We start from the raw sequence: 14892 nt of genomic DNA, 5'->3' as shown, positions 1-14892 counted from the left end.
AATCCAGATTGAATATGTTCTCTTAGGGAAAATAATATTTTTATTTTTTTTAATTTATTTTAAATCTTCGGACATAACTCTTGTGTTGTCCAGGGTAAGGCAAAAGTTTTAAAAACTGTCATCAAAGCGGTGTGCCCTCCCAGACCCCTCCAACAAAAAACATACATGTTTTGAAAAATACAGAAAATAAAAGCATGAATTTAACAAATATAGATAATAACATATAAAAGTACAAAACACTACATTTAATCATGAAAAACCGAGCTGGCACAAACATTATGGCAAGATAATGACAATAGACCAAAACTGAACAATCCCAAATAGGAAAACACAATCTGCTCAGATTCACATCTTGGGGCATACATTGAGATGTTTCTTGAAATGCTTAATATTATTAATAGCTGCTGTATAGGCTTCTAACCAACAGCTTTTATTGCCATTAATTTTAACAGTGATTACCTGACCAAATACCTGCCCTTTAATGATCTTTGATTAGAATTTGGTACAACTCAAACCTGACACTTTGTTATCTTTCAGGAACGTGCCAGAACCTAGCCGGTGCGTACCAGTGTCTGTGCCTCCCAGAGTGGTTTGGTGACAACTGCCAATCAGACGGTGATCAGTGCCAATCCAACCCGTGTCAAAATGGTGCAACGTGTATGGATGGGGTGCAGAGGTTCACATGCATGTGTGCTCCTGGTTTTGAGGGTAAGCTTTAGTATTCGCCGGTAAAAAACTCCCATGACATATGAAACTTTAATTTTCTCAAGTACCACTAGCTAAAGATCTATTCATTTTTGTATTGTCGTATGTGTAGTAAGTTCTTCACTAGTTCTTTCCTACCAGTATGTTATGTGCTAATCAGCTTGATGAAATTTGGGCCTGCTTTTTGAAAATTTTCAAAAGTCATCAAGGTTGAAAATGAATGCCAGAGGATAAGAACAACATACACTCAATAAATTGTATTTCTGAATAAATGAAGAATGTATTTTTACTTGATTTGGGGGTTGAACAAAGAAATATTGACTAGAGATGGGATTTGAACCAGCACCCTCAGAACTTACGGGCGTTCTACTAACTGAGCTATCCAGCCCTATGTAGGAGGTCTCCCTCTTTTTGTTCAGTATCTTGTGGTTTATTATTGGCTTTTTTTGAGTCTGAGTTTTCTTTATACTTTTCACAGGTCCTCAATGCCTCGCCAATATTGATGAATGCCTCAGCAATCCGTGCGTTAACGGAGCAGCTTGTGCAGATGGAGTAAACGCCTACACCTGCACGTGTGCACCGGGGTACACGGGCACCAACTGCGACTCGGAACTCTTCGAGTGCGCCAGTAACCCGTGCATGAACGGCGCCCTGTGTGTGGACATGGTTGGCAGGTATCAGTGTAACTGCGCCAGTGGATTCACCGGTGCCCACTGTGAGAATAACATTAATGACTGCGTGACGAATCTGTGTGAATTTGGTGCAATCTGTATCGATGGAGTGAATGGATACACTTGTCAGTGTTCTCAGGGCTTTGAGGGACTCTTCTGCCAGGTAAGGTTGCACAGAGAATTAGGTAGGATCACAACGCCGTGCCATAACTTAGGAATTCCCTCAGGAAAGAGCAGAATTCGCTGTGCTAGTGTTTAAAGACACTGGACACTATTGGTAATTGTCACTTGGATGCTTGGTGTATCTCAACATATGCATCAAATAACAAACCTGTAAAAAATTTGAGCTATCGAGTGTCTTTAAGTACATGAAACCACCCCAAAGTGTTTCAACATTTCATAATTTGAGTTGATTGGTGTTATTAATTGCCCTCAAATGTTGATTACCATGAGAGGGCATTTGTTAAAATGTTGTAAGTGATTTCCCCTTGCAGTAGAACTGTACAACATTATCAAATATGTTCTTCTTTACAGAATAACATCAATGAATGTGCCAACGACCCATGCCAGAACGGGGCTGCGTGTTTGGATCTATTTGGTAGTTTCCGCTGTCAGTGCCCCCCAGGGTTTGAAGGACAAACTTGCGCAAGTGATATCGACGAATGCGCAAGCAATCCGTGCCAGAATGGCGCTGTTTGCCGGAACGCGTTAAACAGCTTCATGTGCGAATGCCCGTCCGGATACACGGGAACGTTCTGCGATGAGAACATCGACGAGTGTGCCAGCAACCCTTGCCTGCATTTTGGCACGTGTACTGACCAAGTCAACGGTTACAGCTGTCAGTGTGTTGTGGGTTACCAGGGAAACCGGTGTCAGACGGACATCCAAGAGTGCGCGAGTAATCCATGTATGAATAATGCAGTGTGTGTGGATCTCATTGGTGGATACCGGTGTGACTGTCAGTCGGGATTCGCTGGCGTCGACTGTGAGACTGAGATCAACGAATGTGTCAGCACTCCTTGCCGAAATGGTGGTATGTTATAATAACAGTATTTGAGTATTTGCAAAGTGCCAAATCCACCAAATTAAAGTGCTCAAGACAGAGAACCCTCTCACAGTAAAGAATGAGAAAAATCAGACCAAAAACACTCTGAGAAATAAAATGGTGATGAACAAAAATATATATAATAATTTTCTCATTTTTTTTTGTAAAGATCAAATCGATGGATTCTGCTGCATCTGTTAGTTTGACCCAAAATTCCATTATGCATTTTCATTTAAAATTAACATGGTTATTCCTTTGTCTATGAAAAAAGCAAAGTAAACAACTCGTCTCAGTACAAACTTTCTAATGAAAATGTTGTAAAAGAAAACATTTTTGAATTATTTGGTATGGTTTTTGTCAAGATCAAATCATGTCATGGATTCTGAACCAAGATCCAATACACATTTTCATTTAAAATTGGTATGGTTATTCTTTCATCTGCGAAAGAGAAAACTAAACAAGTTGTCTTAAAAAAAATTTTCCACTATTGTCCATCAGGTTTTTGTCAAGACCAAATCAATGGCTACCGCTGCATCTGTCCAGTGAACTTTGCCGGTCTGACCTGTGACGTCTTCCTGGACGCTTGCTCGTCCAACCCTTGTAAGAACGGCGGGTTCTGCCAGAACACCGGCGACGGTCTGTTCCGTTGTTCCTGCACCACGGGATTCACCAGCATACAGTGCGAACAGGAGATCATTGAGTGCCAGAGTCAGCCGTGTACTAATGGCGGATTTTGTAATGATGTGGTGAATGGCGTCCAGTGCCTTTGCGGAACAGGTTACCAAGGTGGGTAGAATCGTTAATTTTGTTTGTGAGGTTTTGGTTCCTTCTTTCTTTCCATTGGCGACCTTATCTGGGTATAGTACACAGTTGACTTAAACACCATCTTAAATCTGCTCGCACAGTTGACTTAAACACCATCTTAAATCTGCTCTAGGCTCCAAAAATTTGTTACTGCTATTCATTTTAAGGGTGTTACCAAACGTATACCTAGTGGAAATGCTATCATTTCAACGAACCCCCCCCCCCCAAAAAAAAAAAAAAAAAAATTTAAAAATTGCGATCCTGTGGTATTGACCTTCAAATCAATCGTCCTGATTATGATTTCTCCCCGATTAGGAAGCTTCTGTCAGTTTGAGAAGAATGAGTGCCTCTCCAATCCATGCCTGAATAACGGCATCTGTAATCCCGTCCTGAACGGATACACCTGTACGTGTCCATCAGAGTGGGGCGGCTGGCACTGCGAGATCCCCTCCAACTGTGACGTCAATCGATGTCTGAACGGGGCCGTGTGCAGAAAGGTACAGGGAGAGGTGGAGAGCCCGACCTGTACATGTCTGGATGGATTCGCTGGGGAGTTTTGCGACATCAACATCAATGAGTGTATCGGGAACCCATGCGGACCTCAAGGTATTTAGCAAAGACCTTTTCACATACACCATTGCGCAAGCACAGACTGGTGAATGAGGTGCATAGTGGGATAGCTATGGATCAAATTTGATCACCAGCTGGACCACAATGCACGTAATTCCAAGCTTTACACGCGCGCCTGCGAAAAGGTCTATAGTTTGAGCAGTTTTTAATATAGAGCGCCACCAAGAGTTTTGCCATGGAGATGCACTAGTTGCACAATAGACCCTTCCCGCGAAATATGCCAATTACATTAACGCATGCGTACAGGCCCTATGGGTTGGCATTCATCAGATGTACAAACGCTCTGCGTCCCTCAGCCTTTAGGCACATAGATTACAGCTCGATGTTCCCTCATTTTGCCAACCAAAATGTAGTGCGCACACGCCATATTTAGTTTACATATTTCATTGGAAGGGTCTATTATGGCCTGTTCTTGCAAGATTGAAAACGAAATTATAAAAGTTTTCTCAGTGAGTGTGTAAGTAATTCATGCTGGAAAACAAGATATAGGTAGAGAGTGCAGCAGTACAAGGGCCAAAGCTACGCGAACATCCCTCAGTATTGTCCTTCTGAGAAGGTACAGTGAATGGATGAGAAGATGCGCATAACATCAAAAAGTGCACAGACTAGCGAGTTTAAAGTTCCCCCTTTTCTGATTGAAACTTTGATTTCAAATGGATGATTAGAATAAAGTATCAATGTTTTTTTCCTTCTGTTTACAGGAACGTGTGTGGATAAAATGAATGGATTTAGTTGTAACTGTGAATTCGGATACACAGGGGAAACTTGCAATGAGGTATGTGACACAGTTCAAATTGAAATCTTGTTCATGTTTAACTTCAATTCCAAATATCTTCCATAAAATAAAGATTTTCTGCATACTTTTTTTCTCAAATTTGCAAAATTGTTGTGTATGTTTTTCTCCCTCATAGATTTTGGGTGGTACATAATGTAAATTCATTTTCAGATATCTTCAATAAAATAAAGTTTTTCTGTGTACTATTCTTTTCAAACTTGCAAAGTTATTGTGCATTTTTTTCTTCTTCATTTCCACAGATTCTGGATGTTTGTAGTCCCAATCCTTGTAAGCATGACAGCTACTGTTGCCAAGTCGGGGTACCAGGATGCCAGCCAATGTCACCAGGAGAACGTCAGTGCTTCTGCGTGGATGGATTCAGCGGCGACCTCTGCGAGATCGAGATCGACGCTTGCATCAGCGCATCGGAGCCACCGTGTTACAACAACGGGCAGTGCATCGACATGTCTCAGGGGTTCCGCTGTGTGTGTCAGACAGGCTTCACGGGCGATCGCTGCGAGAATGACATACCGTGTACACCAGATCCCTGCGTGAACGGGGCCTGCCAGATCATTGGTGCGGGGTACCAGTGCATCTGTGAAGCCGGTTGGACTGGTCAGAACTGCGAGACTCAGGTCACACCCTGCGACAGCCAGCCCTGTATTAACGGAGGCCAATGCTTGTATTCTGGAAATCTGTATACGTGCATTTGTGGGCAATTCTTTACCGGCGCCAATTGTGAGACGCAGATTACACCCTGTGACAGCAGCCCATGTCTGAACGGGGGCCTTTGCCGTGTCCAGAGCTCCACTCGATACGACTGCCTCTGCTTGCAGGGTTACACCGGACTGAGATGCGAAAGTGAGATACGACCGTGTGACAGCAATCCTTGTGTAAACGGCGTCTGCCTGGAGGCAGGCGCTTCCTACATGTGTAACTGCCCTGCTGGTATCACGGGTACAAACTGCGATCAGCCGATCCTACCATGCGACGTTCAACCGTGTCTCAATGGCGGCACCTGTGTCAACAACGGCAACTCATTCACCTGCAATTGCATGGCTGGATTCACGGGGCAATACTGCGAGACCACCGTGATGCCCTGTGATTCAAACCCATGTTCGAACAACGGACAGTGTCAGAATATTGGCACGTCCTTTATGTGCTCCTGCGCTCAGGGGTTCACAGGTCAGATTTGTGAAGCTACCGTCCCGCCGCCTCTACCGTGTGACTCTAACCCTTGTTTTAGTGGGCAGTGCATGAACAGTGGTGATAGCTATTCTTGCTTGTGTGACAATGGGTTTACGGGCCAGGACTGTGAAAGCACCATTCCACCACCTCAGCCCTGTGATTCTAATCCTTGCTTTAGCGGACAATGCATACATGACGGCATGACTTATTCTTGTATTTGTAGCAGCGGCTTTACTGGTCAAATGTGTGAAAGCACTGTTCCACCACCCTTACCTTGTGATTCCAATCCCTGTTTCAATGGCCAGCCCTGTGTGAATGCTGGTGATTCTTTCACATGCGTTTGTAGTGAAACTTTCACTGGACAAAACTGTGAAAGCACTGTTCCACCACCATTACCATGTGATTCCAATCCTTGCTTGAACAACCAGCCCTGTGTGAATGCTGGTGATTCTTTCACATGCGTTTGTAGTGAAACTTTCACTGGACCAAACTGTGAAAGCACTGTTCCACCACCCTTGCCATGCGATTCCAATCCTTGCTTGAATGGCCAGCCCTGTGAGAACGCTGGTGATTCTTTCACATGCGTTTGTAGTGTAACTTTCACTGGACCAAACTGTGAAAGCACTGTTCCACCACCCTTACCATGCGATTCCAATCCTTGCTTGAACAACCAGCCCTGTGTGAATGCTGGTGATTCTTTCACATGCGTTTGTAGTGAAACTTTCACTGGACCAAACTGTGAAAGCACTGTTCCACCACCATTACCATGTGATTCAAATCCCTGCCTTAATGGCCAGCCCTGTGTGAATGCTGGTGATTCTTTCACATGCGTTTGTAGTGAAACTTTCACTGGACCAAACTGTGAAAGCACTGTTCCACCACCATTACCATGTGATTCCAATCCTTGCTTGAACAACCAGCCCTGTGTGAATGCTGGTGATTCTTTCACATGCATGTGTAGTGAAACTTTCACTGGACCAAACTGTGAAAGCACTGTTCCACCACCATTACCATGTGATTCCAACCCTTGCTTGAATGGCCAGCCCTGTGAGAACGCTGGTGAATCTTTCACATGCGTTTGTAGTGAAACTTTCACTGGACCAAACTGTGAAAGCACTGTTCCACCACCCTTACCATGTGATTCCAATCCTTGCTTGAACAACCAGCCCTGTGTGAATGCTGGTGATTCTTTCCTGTGCATGTGTAGTGAAACTTTCACTGGACCAAACTGTGAAAGCACTGTTCCACCACCCTTACCATGTGATTCCAATCCTTGCTTGAATGGCCAGCCCTGTGAGAACGCTGGTGATTCTTTCACATGCGTTTGTAGTGAAACTTTCACTGGACCAAACTGTGAAAGCACTGTTCCACCACCCTTACCATGTGATTCCAATCCTTGCTTGAACAACCAGCCCTGTGTGAATGCTGGTGATTCTTTCACATGCATGTGTAGTGAAACTTTCACTGGACCAAACTGTGAAAGCACTGTTCCACCACCATTACCATGTGATTCCAACCCTTGCTTGAACAACCAGCCCTGTGAGAATGCTGGTGATTCTTTCACATGCATGTGTAGTGAAACTTTCACTGGACCAAACTGTGAAAGCACTGTTCCACCACCCTTACCTTGTGATTCCAATCCTTGCTTGAACAACCAGCCCTGTGTGAATGCTGGTGATTCTTTCACATGCATGTGTAGTGAAACCTTCACTGGACCAAACTGTGAAAGCACTGTTCCGCCACCCTTACCTTGTGATTCCAATCCTTGCTTGAACAACCAGCCCTGTGTGAATGCTGGTGATTCTTTCACGTGCATGTGTAGTGAAACTTTCACTGGACCAAACTGTGAAAGCACTGTTCCACCACCATTACCATGTGATTCCAATCCTTGCTTGAACAACCAGCCCTGTGTGAATGCTGGTGATTCTTTCACGTGCATGTGTAGTGAAACTTTCACTGGACCAAACTGTGAAAGCACTGTTCCACCACCCTTACCATGTGATTCCAATCCTTGCTTGAACAACCAGCCCTGTGTGAATGCTGGTGATTCTTTCACATGCATGTGTAGTGAAACTTTCACTGGACCAAACTGTGAAAGCACTGTTCCACCACCCTTACCATGTGATTCCAATCCTTGCTTGAACAACCAGCCCTGTGTGAATGTTGGTGATTCTTTCACATGCATGTGTAGTGAAACTTTCACTGGACCAAACTGTGAAAGCACTGTTCCACCACCATTACCATGTGATTCCAACCCTTGCTTGAACAACCAGCCCTGTGAGAATGCTGGTGATTCTTTCACATGCGTTTGTAGTGAAACTTTCACTGGACCAAACTGTGAAAGCACTGTTCCTCCACCCCAACCCTGTGATTCCAACCCTTGCTCAAATGGACAATGCTTGAACCAGGGGGATGCTTTCCTGTGTGTTTGTGGCGATGGTTTTACAGGTGTGTATTTTAGGTGTAGTTTTGCTGTCAGAATTTAAAGGTAGGGCCATAGATTGTTTTATGTTGGTGTTATGCTTATTTTTCTGCAAAATGATGAAGACAGATAAAATCACAGTCACATGTAGAAGTTTCAGCTAAATACATGTGTTTACTTGCTGACAAAAGACTGTCACGGTACTTTCACAAGAATGTCAAATCCATCTAAATTTAGTGAGGTGTCAATGGGTACTATAACTGCGTATCTGGCCCCATCATTCTGAGAAATTATTCATTCATATATCGTTTCTCAAACTTGAATGTTTTGGGGTGGAAAATATTTCAAACTATATTACTTTTGAGGAAATCCTTTCTCAAAATAATATGTTCAACAGCTGCTGTGCTTCTCACGAATTAAGTTATTATGGTAATTAGTGTTTACAATCTATGACCCTACCTTTAAAGATATGATTATAGCACTGGAAAGTGGTTTTTCTTTTACCACATAAGGATATCTGGCAAATTTGCGGGTCAAAACTTCATTTATATTTTTGTATTAAAAGGGCTCTTAAGAGAAATTTAAAGTTATTTAATTGAACTTCAGGTCGGCAGATCCAAAATTGAGATTTAAAGAAGTTTTTGCTTTATAAAGTGGATGCGGATTTTAAGATGGTTTGAAAGTGACCACTTCCAGGTGCCATATGCTAAAGTTGTTGATGCTGTGCATAATTTGTAAATTATTTGTTGTGTCTTTATCTCTTGCTGCTGTCTGTAGTGCATGAATTAGTGCAGATGCATAGTTTTATATCAGAAGCTTGGTCCACCACGTGAGGAAGCGCTTGAGGAGCTTGTATTATTTGCAAAGCAGTAACTTTTACCGGCAACCAGTCAGGATCAATGCACATTACCTTGCTTGCCCAGGCTGGTTACCTGTTTCCGGTTTGTAATTCTTACTCGAGACTTTTGTCAACTCAGTACAGAAAAGACTTATAAGATCTAGAAAGACCCTGTCGGCGCAGTGCAGAAAGGACTTAGACCCAGTCGGCTCAGTGCAGAAAGGACTTAGACCCAGTCGGCTCAGGGCAGAAAGGACTTAGACCCAGTCGGCTCAAGGCAGAAAGGACTTAGACCCTGTCGGCTCAGGGCAGAAAGGACTTAGACCCAGTCGGCTCAGGGCAGAAAGGACTTTTAAGACCTAGATAGACCTAGTCACCTCAAAGCAGAAAGGACTTAAGACCCAGGCGGCTCAGAGCAAAAAGGACTTGAAAAACACACATGCATGGTGGGGTATAAGTCCATCCTGCCCTCAGCTGAACTGAGGTCATGTAAGTCCTTTTTACTCCGAGCCAAGGATTTGTCCCCACAAATGTTTTGTGTACACACCACTTATAAAAAATGTCAAACCTGAAGTTTTTCCCCCTTCCACAGGTCAGTCGTGTGAATCTACAATAGCGCCCCCACTACCTTGTTCAAGTAACCCTTGTGTCAACGGGCAGTGCTCCAATCTGCCGCTCGACTCCTACAGCTGTGACTGTGAGGCTGGTTTTACCGGTCAGAACTGTGACGTCGCGCCCTGTGCCAGTAACCCTTGTGTGAACAACGGTGCCTGCCTGATCGAACAAGACTCGTACAGATGTATCTGCCCCAGTCAATTCACGGGTGAAAACTGCGAGTTGGATATAATACTTCCCTGTTCCAGTAATCCTTGCATCAATGGTCAGTGTTTCAATTTCGGAGATACCTACAGCTGCACGTGTGATTCGGGTTATTTCGGACAGAACTGCGACTTGGTCGTGACTCAACCGTGCCAAAGTAACCCTTGTGTCAATGGTCAGTGCATTGTCAACCAGCCGGACTCGTACAGTTGCATTTGCGAAGCGGGGTTCACCGGTACGAACTGCGAGAACGTCGTACTGCAACCTTGCTTCAGCAACCCTTGCCAGGGAAATGGCCTTTGCTTGAATCAGCTTAGTTCCTACCTGTGTATTTGCAACACTGGTTTCAGCGGCCTCAACTGCGAAACGGTGGTTACAGAGCCGTGCTTCAGTAACCCTTGCGTCAACGGTGATTGTTTCAATCAAGTTGGTTCTTATAGATGCGTCTGCAGAGCAGGCTTTACTGGTCAGAACTGTGACACCGTCATAGCCCTTCCTTGTATAAGTAACCCGTGCTTTAATAGTGGCGAGTGCTTGAACCTCTTGACAGGCTTCAGGTGTATCTGCACTGCCGGCTTCACTGGGGTGAACTGTGAGATCCCTGTCGTCCAGCCGTGCTCCAGCAACCCTTGCGTCAGTGGTCAGTGTTTCAACCTTGCGAACGGGTACACGTGTCAGTGTACCAATGGTTACACCGGTCAGAACTGTGACATTCCTCCTGTACAACCTTGCGCTAGTAATCCTTGCGTCAGTGGTCAGTGTTTCAACTTTGCAAACGGGTACACGTGTCAATGTACCAATGGCTACACCGGTCAGAACTGTGACATTCCTCCAGTACAACCTTGCGCCAGTAACCCTTGCATCAACGGTCAGTGCTCGAACCAGGCGAATTCTTACACCTGCACTTGCGATGCCGGCTACTCTGGCATAAACTGTGAGATGCCGCCGCCCAGCCCGTGCTCTAGTAACCCGTGCACCAACGGCCAGTGTGTAGAGACGAACAACGCTTACGTATGTCGGTGTGATAACGGGTTCACTGGGGATAACTGCGAGTCCACTGAACCTCCTCCGCTGCCTTGCTTCAGCTCTCCATGCCTGAATAACGGAGACTGCCTCAACACAGCTCTTGGTTTTCTTTGTCAGTGTACTGCGGACTTTACCGGGGACAGGTTAGTACCAAGCCAGTCTTAAAGGGAAGGTGTACGTTTGGTAATCACTCTTAAAAATAAAGCCATTATTGTATTTGTATGATCTAGGCCTATTTTATTTTCTCAAAAAGTGCAATTAATCATGTTATCACAAGAAGGCCTTATCACTATTGGGATGAGCCAAGGCTATACGAATCAAAATCAGCAAGATTCATTTTGTTTGTTGAGAAAGACTTAAAAACAAAATTATTTAGAGTATAAAAAAAAAACCTAAACAAGTTTTGAATTTAAGGTTTAAAGCTCAAAAACAGATGGCGTGTAGTGGCCGAGCTGTCTAGTTCACCAGACCTACATGTAAGCTCTGGTGTTGTCAGCAGCAGAGTGTGGGTTCGAATCACGGCCACGACACTTGTAACCCTAAACAAGGCACTTAACCATAACTGCTTTGTAAAAAGGTTGGGAAGGTACTCCATTCTGCTCTACTAACCAGGCTCCTATGTGGATGAAACCCTCGCATATATCCTTCTGGACCGTGAAGAAGGTAACCCTGTTTCTGTTTGAGCCCTAGGCGTAGGTGGTAACGTGCCCCTGGTGACAGCTCAGTGTAGCCCTCACCTTAAAGTGGCAGTTTGTGGCTTTGTGATGTTGGGCTATCTCTCATCAAAAAAATCTATGACAAAACCTGAAAGAGTTAAAATGAAGTCTATTTGTTATTTATTTTCTTTCAGGTGTGAGATGGAGGTTGGAGATCCCTGCGCCAGTCGACCCTGTCTCAACAATGGGCTGTGCGAGGTGACTGGTGCTGATGCCTATCGCTGTCAGTGTCAAGCAGGGTTCGCTGGTGACCTTTGTCAAGATGACATCACCTCCTGTGGGGAGGGTGTTTGCTGGAACGACGGCACATGCTTTGAAGATTTTATAGGTTGGTTGGTGGAAAAATGTCAAAGGGCAGAGGACAAATAATGTCATTCAAGGCGCCAGTTTGCAAAGTGAAAGTCTTAAGTCCAGGATTCAAAATGCCATTTTGAAGAGATGAGTTTTGATGTATAATAGTTGAAATTGAAAAAAAAAAAAATACCACTCAGTTTTCAAAATAGGAAAGAGGAATCTTGGCGGTGCTTTTGTGACTGGCTCTGTGGGGGATCACTATCTGCAAAAAGCAAAAAAAAACAAAAAAACAATTAATGTGTCCTTATGATCAATTTATTACTAAAATAATGATGCATGAAAGGTTTAAAGAAAGTTTATACCCATTGGAGAAACTGCCAACTTTAGGGTCATTATTGGAACTCTTTATTGTTTCATACATATATTTTTGGTGGTTAAAAAGTTATTGTATTTTTCCATTCTCTTTCCAGGGCCATTCTGCATTTGCCCAGCGGGTTTCTCTGGGTTTTGGTGTGAGTTGACTCCCGGTGTGTGCTTCCCTGTTAACCCATGCCAGAATGATGGAATCTGCTGGAATCAGAACGGCCAAGTAAGTCTTTCACAGAGTCAATATTTTGCGCAAGGCTTTTGTTCTTGAATATTTTCTTGTGTAATCTACTTTAAATCAAATTTTTACATATGAATTGAGGTCAAGAGGTACTTATGTATGTTTTGAAACAAATTTTCTTATTAATATTTGTTCAGGGTTCCCATTTGAGTTGGGGTTTTCCTGTACTTTTTTTCACTGTTTATATTTCTCTTTTTTAATAGTGGTTTTTCTGGAATTTTTTTTTTAAGGATATAAATCCGACACTTGTTTTAATGTATAGAAACACCGATTGATGAGGTATTTATATTTGTCTGTTTTAGATTTACTCTGATTAAAAAGTGGTTTCTGCTCGAGACAGTTCTGCTTGAAGTCACCCAGGGACGCTAAAACCCAACCCACATTTAAATTTAGAAGCTAATTTATGAACTGTTGTTTGTAATTTTCATTCTGTCTTTTAGGTTTACTGTGATTGTAAGAGTGGTTTCTCTGGTCAGTTTTGCTTGGCCGTCACACAGGGATGTGAACCCAACCCCTGTATAAATGGAGACTGTATCGAAGACAGCAGGGGGAACTTCCTGTGCAGGTAAACGATTGAACTGTATTGATACCAAGTCTTCTTCATGGAAAGGGGAGGGGGGGGGTACTGAAAATACAGTGTTTTTTGAAATTGTTAAAGGAACATTACAGAATTGGTTTTTGCTAACAAACAGTTGCTGGCAGTGTAAGCACTTTATGTAATCCACCATATATACATAAACTGACAAACCTGTAGAAGTTCAAGATCGATCGGCCATCTGAATCACGAGAGAATAGTGAAAACCCAAGTACAAATTTTGCTTTGCATCGATGCCAAAATAAAAATTAATAAAACGCTCACTGAGCGATAAACTCTAAACGCGAAGTTAGATTATTTATTTCTCATCAAATATGACATTTCAGACAGAAATATTTCAAGGGATGTTTTCAACTATCATCATCATTAGACCGTGTAAGTTTTATGTAAGTCTGTGATCTTCACGATTTTTGTTTCTGACCAATTCTGTAAAGTTCCTTTAAACAAAATGTTATGCAAATCACCAGACACACAAGGCCTGAAGGCCACTTCAAGGTGTGGGCTACAATCAACTACTTTCCAGGGGCCGTTACCACCTACTTCTGGGGCTTTCTGAAAGCAGAAAGCACTACATGTACCTCCCCAACAGTTCCTAACACGCATCGGTGTATGGGTAAAAACTTGAAAAGTATACTAATGTTGGATGCATATCACTCGGTGAAGACGAGTGAAATGGAACAGTCCAGATTTTAATTCGTAATAATAAAAATGTCAGGGATGTATAAAATGAGCAGGATACCACTCACAATATGGAACATTTGAAATGGTATGTTGGCTGGTAACCTTATTCTGTGAAGCATAATTTGATTGTGTTTAGCTACTTTTTTTGTGCTTGAGCAGCTCCATGAAGTTGATGTTAACCTCAAATCAGTCTGTTAAAACTGCTTAGCAAAGTTTGATCTCACAATACAATATACAAGGTAGTACTGACAGATTATTTCAAGATGATCGAACTTTGTGAAAATCAAACCCAGCTGTTCAATAATTGACTTCCTGTCTATACCGCTCAGGTGTCCTCCGGGTTACACAGGTGATCTCTGCGAGGTCGTTGACCCCTGCTCATCCCGGCCTTGTCAGAATGGAGCGACGTGCATCTCAACCAGTACGGCATTTACCTGCGACTGTCTGCCGGGCTTCACCGGTGTGACATGTCAGATTGTGGGTCCTGCCTGCGCAAGCCAACCGTGCTTGAATGGCGCACAGTGCATGCTGAACATGGATGGGTCTTATTCATGTTTCTGTGTGCCAGGTAATAATACTAATAATAATATCAAAGTCTTATACAGCACACGTATCTACCAAACAAGGTACTCAAGGCGCTGAGTATATACACACTTTTAGAAAGATAGGTAATTGCAGTGATGAATTCTGAGACCCATGATTATGTAGCACCTTATAAGGGTTTACAAGGTGCTACGGTGCATTTAGCAGCCACAGCCATGAACACCGGGGCAAACCCCTTTACTTTTCGATGAGTGCACTTGGTTCTTTTACATGCGTTACACAACACATGGGACCAACAACTTTACGTCCCATCCGAAGGACGAAGCAATGGTGAAGTGTCTTGCTTAAGGACACAAGTGTCACGGCTGGGGTAAGAGGGTAAACAAGTTAAACAAATTGATTTGAAATCGGTTTTTTTAAGTAAAAACATAGTTTGGTCCTCTGGTGTTTCCTTTATTGAGTAATAAACCAATTTTTACACAATGTTAGATTGAGTCAGAAAATTTGACTAGATCGAGACTTGAACATGTGAC

General features: G+C 43.3%; 1 protein-coding gene across 1 annotated transcript in view; it reads left to right on the top strand.

Moving 5' to 3' along the window:
• LOC117298032 overlaps positions 1 to 14892 on the top strand; it is a 67734-nt gene that overhangs the window by 26292 nt on the left and 26550 nt on the right. The window contains exons 14-25 of the mRNA XM_033781257.1: positions 538 to 708; positions 1184 to 1539; positions 1911 to 2409; positions 2920 to 3207; positions 3541 to 3831; positions 4557 to 4630; positions 4891 to 8266; positions 9671 to 11066; positions 11774 to 11967; positions 12404 to 12522; positions 12981 to 13105; positions 14146 to 14384. Coding sequence (XP_033637148.1) covers positions 538 to 708; positions 1184 to 1539; positions 1911 to 2409; positions 2920 to 3207; positions 3541 to 3831; positions 4557 to 4630; positions 4891 to 8266; positions 9671 to 11066; positions 11774 to 11967; positions 12404 to 12522; positions 12981 to 13105; positions 14146 to 14384 — 7128 coding nt within the window. The remainder of the gene's footprint in view (positions 1 to 537; positions 709 to 1183; positions 1540 to 1910; positions 2410 to 2919; positions 3208 to 3540; positions 3832 to 4556; positions 4631 to 4890; positions 8267 to 9670; positions 11067 to 11773; positions 11968 to 12403; positions 12523 to 12980; positions 13106 to 14145; positions 14385 to 14892) is intronic.

The sequence above is a fragment of the Asterias rubens genome, chromosome 12 (genome assembly GCF_902459465.1).
Source record: "Asterias rubens chromosome 12, eAstRub1.3, whole genome shotgun sequence".
Lineage (NCBI taxonomy): Eukaryota > Metazoa > Echinodermata > Asteroidea > Forcipulatida > Asteriidae > Asterias > Asterias rubens.
This window is presented reverse-complemented; position numbering and strand designations above follow the sequence as displayed.